Source organism: Esox lucius, chromosome 14, assembly GCF_011004845.1.
Source record: "Esox lucius isolate fEsoLuc1 chromosome 14, fEsoLuc1.pri, whole genome shotgun sequence".
NCBI classification, from domain to species: Eukaryota; Metazoa; Chordata; class Actinopteri; order Esociformes; family Esocidae; genus Esox; species Esox lucius.
In genome coordinates, this window is record NC_047582.1 from 23,104,301 (window position 1) to 23,116,890 (window position 12,590).

The 12,590-nt window shown below is 40.2% G+C and overlaps 1 protein-coding gene across 1 annotated transcript; it reads left to right on the top strand.

Moving 5' to 3' along the window:
• Window positions 1–293: 293 nt before the first annotated feature.
• LOC106024640 lies at window positions 294–9,652 on the top strand. The gene is made up of 5 exons (XM_029125150.2): window positions 294–662; window positions 1,148–1,990; window positions 2,118–2,518; window positions 7,065–7,194; window positions 7,933–9,652. Exons 1-5 carry the CDS (start codon window positions 602–604, stop codon window positions 9,009–9,011), a joined length of 2,514 nt encoding a protein of 837 aa, XP_028980983.2. The 5' UTR covers window positions 294–601; the 3' UTR covers window positions 9,012–9,652.
• The last annotated feature ends 2,938 nt before the right edge of the window (window positions 9,653–12,590 follow it).

The window sequence follows — 12,590 nt, forward strand, 5'->3', positions numbered from 1 at the left end:
AACTGCAGACTGTTTTGCTTGATTTGGGTCAAATACACGGCACCTCACAACATGTAACGCGGCTCTTCGTTACACTGGGAAGTGGGCCTAGCGCATTCCTAGAAACCCCATATATTTAATCTTTAACAAGACCGACCCTGCCCCTCACCCATTTTCGCCACCCGCTTCAACATTGTTGCAACCAACACACACATTAACAAAGAACCTGCTCTCAAACGTAATGTTAGCAGAAAGAAGCAACAACACTTCCCAATCCCTATCTTCCCACATTGCTCTTCGCTTTTATAGTCTCTCCGAGTAGCAGACAGAGCTTTTCCCAGATGCAGTCTGTTCCGAATCTAAAGCTGCCACGCGTGTCAGTAGGCCAACTGCACTGGGAAAATGTGCAGTAACTCCACTAGGAATGCGCTCCTCACTGGACAAATTCCACAGTATGCGTCACAGTGGGACAAGGCGTCAACTGTGAAATAGTTCGCTAACCAACAAACCTGAGACCAAACGTACACCCGCAGATAGGTAATACAACGTTTTCTACCCGAAAAGGCTGTGGACTAAAAGACATTTTCATCTTTAAGGGATTTAATTTGGGATTTCTGCAAGGATGTTTTTTAAAACCGTTATTTTCCTGACAGCCGTGAATGAAGTTTTCTCCGTTTATAACGGTAAGTAGAACACAACTTTATTTGAACATTAACATTTTATCAATGTTCCGTCACTTTTACACGTTTTCATGTTTGATGTGCGGGCCCCATAACTTAGAACACAACATGTTAAATTGATTATGTTGAATCCTAGGGTATAACAAGTCGTTTTTTCTTCACTGACTGTTTATTTTATCACTGACTAGTCAACATGTAAAGCATCATAAGCGTTTGTAGACGTTTTATTCCAAAGCAATTAAATATATTAGCTTATTACCAAAAATGATATGATTTCATTAAATGCTCTTATACATTTTCTTAATTTTACTGTCTAATTTCGTTCTCCCCTATTGTTAATGTCAGGAGATCAAACAGTCACTACTTCAGCCGTCCAGATTACTGAACTCCATTATTGTATTATACTGTAATGTAAATGGCCGTGCTCCACAGTCAACATGGCCAGATATGTGCCTGACTCCTGTTTCTATGATTTTCTCTATATGCAGGCAGCTCCATCATCAGGACCTTTTCCAGGAATAGGTTAGTCATTGAAGGGCCCCTGGTCACAGATGAGCCCATAGATCTGGACTCACTGTACTCAGATGAAGAAATCAACAGGCCCGGCGTCAGAATAAGCAATGGGTCTGGACCAGAGCAGGTGAAACAGAATCATAACTCAATCGAGCAATACACAATCTCTGTTACGGCCAGTGACTTCCTCACAGGCCACCTGTCCACCATCTTCATCCCAACGCTTTACACCACCGTCTTCCTCATCAGCGTGCCCCTCAATGCCATCGCCGTGTTGGCCTTTACCCGATGGATCCGACCCGTGAAGCCGACGGCTGTGTACATGCTGAACTTGGCGGCTGCTGACCTGCTGTTCTCCCTGCTGCTGCCCTTCAAGATTGTGTACCACTACAGAGGCAACGACTGGGTCTTCGGGGAGGGGATGTGCCGCCTGGCCAGCGCGGGCATCTACTGCAACATGTACTGCTCCGTCCTCCTCGTGTCCTGCATCAGCGTGGACCGCCTGCTGGCTGTGGCCTACCCCATTGCCTCCTTGCCCTGGAGGAGCCCCGGTAGGGCCGCCTTGATCTGCGGCATCATGTGGGTCCTGGCCGTGGGCGGCTCACTGCCCCTGGTCCTCTCAAGGCAGACGCTCTACTACGACCCGCTGGGTGTCACCACCTGCCATGACATCCAGGACCGGGAGATGCTAGAGGAGCTTTACGTCTTCTTCTTCCCCATCCTCTCCTGCGCCCTGTACTTCCTGCCTCTTTTGGTCTTTGCAATCTGTTACTCCCGGGTGGTTCAGGTGCTCAACAAGGCTCCTAGTGGTTTTGTAGGTAAATACAAACCAGGGAGACAACACAATAATGTATTGAAGTTAGCAGATATTTGTCGTAATTTTGATGAAAAACCTGAGTAATTGAAAGGCGATAACATGTTCTATTGTAATTGGCTGTGTTCCAGGTCATTCGAGGCACAAGGCACGGGCCATGGTGATGGTGGTCACTGTCCTGCTTGTATATGTGGTCTGTTTCACACCCAGCAACGTCATTCTCCTGGCCCACTATCTGCAGATCGCTGGGCTGGTGGGAGGGCAGTCAGACACTACCCATGTGGCATACCTGCTGTCACTATGTCTGGGGAGCGTCAGCTGCTGCCTGGACCCCCTGATCTACTGTTGTGGCTCATCCCAGTGCCGGAGGCTGGTGACGGGACTGTTTGGATGCACCAAGGGACAGAAGGGCCTGGCCCTCTCCTCTGGTTCCTCCAGGAACAAAACAAAATCCAACCAGAGAAGCAGCACGAGGATTACTAGTGTGGATGCCTTTCAAGCCAGCCTCAAAAACCAGTACAACAAACTCCTGGTTTGATGGATGGAGACACATATCTGTTTCTGATTCATTCACTTAAATAAGGAATATATATTTAGTGTGTGGTGTTTTAGAAACAATTTGGTCAGAAATTCATCCGTAGTTAGTTATTAACACACTGAAGTAGAGACATTAATGTTCCTTTTTAGACAGGGCATGCAGATTCTGTTCTAATTTATTCGCACTATTTTGTCATTTTCATTAGTGGTCAACACTATCTGGTGTGGACATGGAATCAGGGTATATAAAAAGCAATCATATCACACAATTTCAGCAATCATCAAATTATCATAATTTCCACATGATTTTACACAAAATGGGATAACTTGACAAATTCTCCAATTGCCTACAATAATTTGAAAATATAGGTGCAAAAACACTTATTTCAATTTGCAATGCGAAAAATGTAGCTTATAGCGCAAAGATAGCTGTCAGTTTGGAAGAATGGCTGGTAATTTTAGATCAGATTAGATTCAACTTTATTGTCATTGAACAGTACAAGTACTGTACAACGAAATGCAGTTAGCGTCTAACCAGAAGTGCAAATAGAAGAAGGCAGAACATTTTCAAGTATTAAGTATAATGTATTTTACAAGTGTGATGTATAGATGTGCAATGAAGGAAAATCATATTTATTTTATTAATTTACATTGACATACTGCATGGTGACATTCAATATAAAACCCAGACCTGAAACACAACGTTGGGTCGAAAAAAATGTGAATCTCAGAAGAGACAGCAATTCCATTTAAACATCGGAAGTGGGACAATTCTATTTGCCAATTCGAGGTAAATTATATTTTTACTGAATTCATGAACTACAGACATTGATTGTTGTACATTATGGACTTTCAGGTGAAGGAGTGGATGTCTACTGGGGTGGGACCTACAGTGGGGAGAACAAGTATTTGATACACTGCCGATTTTGCCGGTTTTCCTACTTACAAAGCATGTAGAGGTCTGTAAATCCAGAAAATCACATTGGATGATCTTTAAATTATTAATTTGCATTTTATTGCATGACATAAGTATTTGATCATCTACCAACCAGTAAGAATTCCGGCTCTCACAGACCTGTTAGTTTAAGAAGCACTCCTGTTCTCCACTCATTACCTGTATTAACTGCACCTGTTTGAACTTGTTACCTGTATAAAAGACACCTGTCCACACACTCAATCAAACAGACTCCAACCTCTCCACAATGGCCAAGACCAGAGAGCTGTGTAAGGACATCAGGGATAAAATTGTAGACCTGCACAAGGCTGGGATGGGCTACAGGACAATAGGCAAGCAGCTTGGTGAGAAGGCAACAACTGTTGGCGCAATTATTAGAAAATGCAAGAAGTTCAAGATGACGGTCAATCTCCCTCGGTCTGGGGCTCCATGCAAGATCTCACCTCGTGGGGCATCAATGATCATGAGGAAGGTGAGGGATAACCACTCACCGGCAGGACCACTCACCGTGTTAAGAGGAAGAAGAGAGATGAGTACAAACCCAAGAACATCCCAACCGTGAAGCATGGAGGTGGAAACATCATTCTTTGGGGATGCTTTTCTGCAAAGGGGACAGAACGACTGCACCGGATTGAGGGGAGGATGGATGGGGCCATGTATCGCCGGATCTTGGCCAACAACCTCCTTCCCTCAGTAAGAGCATTGACTTCCATTGGGCATTGGGTCTTCCAGCATGACAATGACCCGGAGAAGGTCTGTATGGAAGACTGGGCCAAAATCCCTGCTGCAGTGTGTACAAACCTGGTCAAGAACTACAGGAAATGTATGATCTCTGTAATTGCAAACAAAGGTTTCTGTACCAAATATTAAGTGCTGCTTTTCTGATGTATCAAATAATGATGTTATGCAATAAAATGCAAATTAATTACTTAAAAATCATACAATCAGATTCTCTGGAATTTTGATATTAGATTATGTCACTCACAGTTGAAGAGTACCTATGATAAAAATTACAAACTTCTACATGCTTTGTAAGTGGGAAAATCTGCAGTGTATCAAATACTTGTTCTCCCCACTGTATATAATTCCCATGTAAGTTGAACTTGGTATTATTGAACAAGATTGAAAGTCCCAAAACAAGGAATAACAAAATACTATGGAATCCTGTGTACAAGGACATTCTTTACTATGCAAGCTAAGTGAGGTCACCATTAGGTCAGTTCAATTATGATTTTTTTTTTATAACCATTTTGTATGTTCTTTCCTTTCCAATCAAGTTGAAAAGGAAGGTTTTGAGTGAGGAACAGAAGGGTTAAAATTATGAGACCACTGCAAATTGAACACTCAAAACTTTTCCAAAGAAAAAGGTGCAGTGGTCTCAAAATGTTTTCCGAAGCTTTATATTCAGTCATCACATGTGAATACAAGGAGATTTGGTTGTTGTTATACCAATACCAATTAATGTATATCGCTGTGGAAATTGGCATCTGCAAAGCCATGGTTGTCAGTGTTGTATAGGAATACCATGTGTAATAGACTGTATTTTAACTTAAACATAGACTCATCAAACATAGACCCAAGTGTACATTTGAATGTATAATCAGTGCTTTTAGAAATGTAGGAGCTTTTTGAATATTCAAATCCTTAGACTAGGGTTGTAAGTAATGCTTATGATGCCCTCTACTGGTGTAACTGTTACTTTAAGTCAAGAACATTTACATCACTTCGTCATGATCCTGTGTAGCTACTTATTTAGTACAAACAACTATTTCACTTGATAAGATGGGTCATATTCCGGTCTGAAGTATAACATAAAATAAAAAAATATATATCTCAATGGCTAAAGAAGTGAGCCAATTTGTGCCATAAGATAAACAAAATACAAATAAGCAATGGTGTATGTTTCAAATTAAGCTGAGGCATTTTAGTGTTTGGTCTTGTGAATTTAGTGGTTTCATTTCTTAGAAATGTATAAAATCTAACAAGGAATCATGAGGCATTGCAAATAGCTGAAAACATTTTGGGACTTTCAAGATCTAAAGACAATGGCTCAGATAACGTGAACACTCAACATCATGGTTATTCTCTCCCCCCTCCCCCCACCATTATTAAACTCCATTCCTTTCCTCTGTTTCCGTTTGAACAGTAACAAACTTTGCAAGATAAAGGCCTGAATCATCGAGTAATTTGCTATCCACTTCACATTGAGTTTTACTGACTAAACAGCCAAGTTGCTATAGCCTGCCTTGCTCCAATAGTCTGCCCTCAGGACATCCGGCCTGTTGCAACTCACTCCAGTCTCTCATTACTCTCATAAAGCTTTGTTCTGTGTTGCAACTGAAAACATAAAGGTGGATTAGAAGGCTGGGGAGATCCGACAGAACATCGTACTCTTTAAAACGTTATACACTTAAAGACGAATCTATTAACTAGCGTGCCTACAGCTACATATGCTGGCAGGCTGATGAACAGCTTCGTTACAATACCAAACTATCGCTTTAAGAGGGAAGGAATGTAACCTTATGTCACTTGTATACTAAAGTGTGCCGACTGAAGGAGAAACTGCCCGGTTTTGTATTCAGTCACTTGTGAGTGTACATACCCCCCTTGCTCATCTTCACATTTGGCTTCCTTCACTAATAATCTAAAACTGGTATTTCAGTGGATATTTCCCCCAGCAGACCAACACAGCCTACTCCCCATTTTATTGCTGGCAGCCTAGCACCCTGCACCCCACTGCTGGCCTGTCCCTAACGTTAAGCAGGCCCAGTCCCTGGATAGGGGACCAGATGCTTATCGAAATGTAAAAAAAAATGACTGCAAAAAATATATAAAAACTGTAAAGTACTATATTTTATAAGTGTATACAATCCAAAATGTATGTAAGTTGCTATGGATATGAGCTTTAACTAAAAGTCAAATGTGTGCCTACTCACACACATTCCGATGTATTCACTAATTCGTTCTTTGTCCAATCACATCAGACACTTTGACATTAGATTCATCCTATCATAGCAGGGGTAAAACTAAAATAACCCAATGAGTAGTGTTAGGTTGTAAGATATCCTGTCTCTGGGGAGAAGACAACTATCCCAGATATTTCTGTTTTATTAGGATTTGGCAGTGTGGTATTGATCTTTATGGGAGCTGATGAAAAGAAAAAACAAAATGTGAAAATTTGAATTTTCAAACACAGCCCTCTACTGCAGTAATGACCCGGAAATCTCTTGTCTGCTTGTCAAGGGCTGTGTTTAAACAGAGATTCCAAGGACATTTTTATTTTATTAATTTTTTACTATTTGGTTTCTTCAGCAATCAGATTAGCTATGAAAAATATTGGATATAAAAAGATCCTAATGTTCTGAGGAAAAACACATTTTAATTAGGCAGCCAGTGTGAACGCATCCAAGCAGGTGGTAGTTAACTCAAAGATAGCAAGATAAGCAAAAAACTGGAGACGCCCTCAACTCGGTTTAGAAAAGGACGAGAAAATTGCGCAGGTGACTTACCCTCCTACCGACGACGTGTTTTATATTCTACCTACATTCAGTTGCTTTCAACGTCGCATAGACGAAATCGACATTAAATACTCTTCAAGCATTGCAGATATTATTGTTGTAACGTATCGTTGTCAGTTAATATGACTTTTGACCAACATTGGATTAAACTAATCGCTCTATTGGCCTGCGTCGAACTCTGTCTTTCGAATAAGAATGGTAAGAAAAAGCTTTTTGCATTATAATCATGCAATATCTCTTTGAATCATACAATTCTCTTTTGTTTGACCAGATGACTTGGTATTGAAGATGTTATCTTCAATACCAGTTTTTCAGTACAAATTGGCAGTTTGATTCAGATACGCACTATATTCCAAAATGAAAACATTGTGATGAAGGCTACTACTTGGCAAGTTGTACAGTATTGCCTGGACCTCAGGACATCAATTGATGAAAGTCATCATAGCACATAACACTGATCTTACCAAAGTGGTAGTTTGATTTAGATACGCACTGTAATATTCCAAAATGAAAACATTTAATGTGATGTAGGCTACTACTTGGCAAGTTGTACAGTATTTCCTGGTATCTAAAAAAGAAAAACATTCCTTTTGGGGTTTGTTTTCCTTTTGCCTCACCAGTGCACCTGTTGTCACTTTCATTTGCACCATAACCGGTGACATTGATTCACAATCGCTTATGTTTCCTAACTGGACAGATTGATATCCCTGAAGTTGAATTGACTTGGTGTTATACTGTGATGATTACGTGTTCCCTTAATGTTTTTGAGCAGTGTACATACAGTAAGTGCAGAATATAAGTAATAGTTGAGACATGCACCTAGCTGTCAACTAAATACATCTAACACCTATTGTGTTGAAATGAACATTGAATTTCAACCTCATCATTACATTTGTCATATATCCCCCTTTTCTACACGTCTTCTTTCTTTCTTAGGCCATGGTGATGAAGGCTACTCATACCGTGGCTTATCAGGGATAGAGACAGCGGAGGGGGTGCAAGTCTCCAAGACTGCTGGCATGATCCTGGGCAGTCGTCTGACCACGGTGTTCCTTCCCATCGTCTACATAGTGGTGTTTGCTGTGGGACTGCCCACCAACGCAATGGCCATCTGGGTCTTCTTGTTCAGGACCAAGAAGAAGCATCCTGCCGCCATTTACATGGCCAACCTGGCTCTGTCCGACCTGCTGTTTGTCATCTGGACCCCCCTGAAGATCGCCTACCACTTCAACGGTAACAACTGGATATATGGAGAGGGGCTGTGTAAAGTCCTGGTAGGCTTCTTCTATGGGAACATGTACTGTTCCATTTTCTTCATCACTTGTATCAGTGTTCAGCGGTACTGGGCCATTGTCCACCCCCTCTCTCAGAATAGGAGAAACAACCAGTTAGCCGTTGGTGTCTGCGGTGCCATCTGGGTCGGGGTCTGGCTGCTGACCACCCCTCTGTACCTCTATGACCAGACGGTCAGGGTGACCAACCTCGACATCATCACCTGCCACGACGTTACCCGACCCAGCCAGAATAACATGGCATCCGGCTACTTCCTGACCATGGGAATTGTGGGCTTTGTATTTCCAGCCATTGTGTGTGTGGTGGCCTATGTTCTGATGCTCAAGGCCCTGAGGGAGACCATGACTGACCCCAGCATCACCAACAATCGGCACAGGGCAGTGGTGCTCATCATTACTGTACTGGTCATGTTCCTGGTCTGTTTCACCCCCAGTAACATTATGCTGCTGGTACACTACTCTCTCCTGCTGGCAGGCTTAGAAAACAATGGCTACGGCTTCTACATCACCACTCTGTGTCTGGCCTCCCTCAACAGCTGTCTGGATCCATTTGTATACTACTTCATCTCAGAGGAGTTCAGGGATCATGTGAAGAACTCACTGAGATGTCGCAGCGATAGGACTGTGAAACGAAAGAAGGTCTCCTTCAGTGCTCTGAAGTTCTCAAAGAAGAGCAGCACTTATACCTCAGAGTCTGGCAACACACAGAGCAGCTCCTGTTAGGGAGTTGTTGGCTGGAAAGGAAGTACTGATGTTTTCGAAGAACTGGACAGGTGCCAGAAATACTGCATATTGCTTTCTACGGACATTTTGTTTTTATTGGTATTGGAGAGGAAGCCATTTTAAATGATGTGCTCATTGCATCATAATTATTAACATTTAATTAAGGTTAAATGTTCTTGACCAATATAAATAATACCTAAACCATGAATGTATGATCTTTATATTCTTGTATGTGCACATCTGACTGACAAGAAATGTATTTACTGTACATATTTATTTGTAGTTTAAACCTTTTAAACTGCAATTGAGATGGAAATCTTGCTTTCTCAATAAAGATGTATTTTTTTCAAATGTTATTGCATGCTATGGTCAGCTTAGTGGCATTTATTATTTGTTCCCCTTTGTTGTCATGAGTTTCCTGATAACAAAGACAAAATAGGAAGCTAATGTTTATATTTAATGTTCAGTAAAAGATTTTATTTTCTGTACTGTAGACTATACCCTGAGAGATGCTGATACACCAACTAAAATCGCAAATTCCTGAATTTAATTCAATAAAATAGATCCCTCAGAGCAATTTTAATGTTTATTGTTTACATATTAAAATCATACAACTAAAAATACTTTGTTTGGGAAATGATAGTGTTGATAAAAGTATATAGCTCCCACTTATGTCTGAGCCCAACGTATGGTTTATTGTTTGGGTTGTTTATTTTCTTAATTCATGTTTGCTTAATTTTTAATTGGGTGCCAATACTTCTGGAGTTCAATGGTGCCCTGCATTACAACTGCAGCAATAAAATATATACAAAATAACTGATTTAAAACGGGTAAAAACACACATTAAGAATAGCAAACACAATTTACAGGAAAATGTTTACCCAACTGTTTAAAATCTGGAATGGTGGTCTTCAACTTCAGGCCATCCTGAAAGTATTTCCAGGACAGAGGGGCGTGTTAGTTAAAACAGTAACCAATGCCTCCCTTCTGGAGGACAACGAATCCCAAACAACAGTAGTGTACAAATTACAGTGGTGTCTGTGTACACTCACACCAGTAATAATGTGCAGCGCAGCATGTTAGCCCGGATCCAGACTATTTAAATCAGATGTTGAAGCAGGCATGTATAGTATGTCTTCATAGTCCAGTACTGACAAATGTGGCCTGCCCTTAAAAATGATGTTTCATTGTTGAGGTGGCAGACATGCTTAGTTTATGTGAGGAAATAATGATATACATGTAAATGAGTGTGTAGGGTTTCTTGGGGTTAAATGCCCCCCTTGTAATTTTCCACCAAACCACAAAATGAAGGCAAATTTTATTTCCACACATTCCTTGGTTGCCACTATTCTTGTTCATCTAGAAAACGTTGTTGAATCGTCTCAACTGAGCAAGACGATTTTCACATGAGTTGATCTTATTTTTTATCATTTAGAAAACTTTGTGAAGTGACGTGATGAAGTTGGACCTTTAAACAGATTTTTGATATTTCAATAGCAAGGCCTTAGGCTAAGTAATCTACTTGTTCTGAGAAAAAAAAAATACCCCTGAGAATATTATGTTGAAATATAACAAAATTAGAAAACATTTGCTGAAGTATTACAAAAGTTCAAGATATAACCTAATATAAGTAGTTTTAGTTCAATAGCTAGTTTACTGAGCAAATATTAACCTCTAATATAAAAGGCCTATTAATGGATGCACTGATATTGAATTCCAATTGATGCTCAATATTATTGATTTAATGTTTTTAAATTAATACATTATAGCTATGCATTGGTCCCTGTGTTATGTTATCATCATAGGTGTCATTCACACTGGGGACGCTGTCCCCACCACTTTTTGAAATGGCTGATTTTGTCCCCACCACTTTTTGAAATGGCTGATTTTGTCCCCACCACTTTTTGAAATGGCTGATTTTGACCCCACCACTTTTTGAAATGTTAAAGGTTTATTGGCACAAAATAAAACATGCAATGCAGTTTAGATACAGAAAGAAACAATGTACATTGTCCAAAAAAAGTAACTTAAAATAAAACTATTACTGATTCTAAAATGACCCAAAAACATGCATGCATCAGTAACCTGAACAAATTCTTGACACAGTTTATTTTGGGTGCCGCAATGTTGTCCTGTCAGTCGGATTTAGAGCACGTAATTCATCAGTTTCTCCCGAAATACATACAAGAAAGTGGCCGGTGAACTGTGAGATTGTGGGAAAGCACAGTTTGAATCTGGCTGTTAAACGACGTCACTTGAGCAAGCAGCGTGACATGACCTCTTGCTGTTCGAATGTCTCCAGGCTGGGAATGGATGCAACAAGACTTAATGAAATTGGGAGGGGAGAAAAACTGGGTAAAAAATGGTAAACAAATGTGATAGTAATAAAAGTGAGAATGTATAGGTATTATATGAATGTATTTATGAGAGAAAGAGAAACTGTTTGTTTTTTTAACCTATATTCCTCCTTTTTTTTACTCCTCACTTTCAAAGGAAAAAAATACTTCCCCTCCCACACACACGCACATATACACTCTGCATACACAAATAAAATGTTTCCTTCTGTCACAGATTGTCCCCTTCCCATGTCCAGCTAGGAAAGATCTAAAAATGGCAGCGATGGATTTTGATGGTTAACATGCAACATCTAAGCAGAGATGGGCAAAGATACATCAAAATGTATTTTAAAATAAAATACCAAATACCTTAATACTGAAAATACTTTTACAAGGGAGCATGAAATAACTTCTCAAAACCCTCCAACTATCAGCCTGTTTGATCCATCCCTGTGATCACCCAGATGAAGGTTCGTTTTTAAGTAACCAACAGTTTAATGTTTTACTAACAGTTTGGTTATGACTCATACTTGTATCCTAATTTAGTTACTTGATGTTTGGTAATAAAGGGCCTACTTTGCATCAGCAACACTGACTCAATGAAAAATAAATCATTCATAAGAAGACAACAGATGACACCTTTATTCATAGCAACTCATTTCTAAGTAATGAATCATTTCATTGTTAATCATAAATACACTGCTCAAATAAATGAAGGGAACTCATAAATCACACATTAAGTCTCGATGAAAGAAATGTATTAAAGATCTAAATCTTTACTGTACATTGTGTAATTCATTGAGAACAAAGTGAACTGAACTTGACTTCAAAACCAAAATACACAAACCGATTGAGGGCTGTATTCAAACTCACACATAAAATCAAAGTAAACAATAGAAATCACAGGCTGTTCCAACTTTTGTGAATTTCATCATGGCAACTCAATGTGACTCAATAGTGTGTATGGCCCCTACAGGCCTGTATGCACTTTCAAAAAATGTCTGGACATGCTCCTGGTGAGACGTCAGATGGTGTCCTGGGGGATCTCCACCGAGGACACCATTGTGCGACATGGAGGATGGAGGATATGCACATGAAGGATATACCTTCCCAGACCATCACTGACCCACCGGCAAAACGGTCATGCTGGATGATGTTGAAACACTATTATAATTTTTTTGACAAAAACCTAAGTTAGCTAGAACATTATATTGGTAAAGGATTTAGCCTAGGCTACTATAAC

What these genes read in the sequence shown, in the direction of transcription:
- LOC106024640 (XM_029125150.2), top strand. Translation starts at nt 602, where the DNA reads ATGTTTTTTAAAACCGTTATTTTCCTGACAGCCGTGAATGAAGTTTTC. An exon ending in AGTTTTCTCCGTTTATAACG is followed by an intron (nt 663 to 1,147) that starts GTAAGTAGAACA and finishes CTCTATATGCAG; the next exon opens with GCAGCTCCATCATCAGGACC. An exon ending in ACCAGTACAACAAACTCCTG is followed by an intron (nt 2,519 to 7,064) that starts GTTTGATGGATG and finishes AATCGACATTAA; the next exon opens with ATACTCTTCAAGCATTGCAG.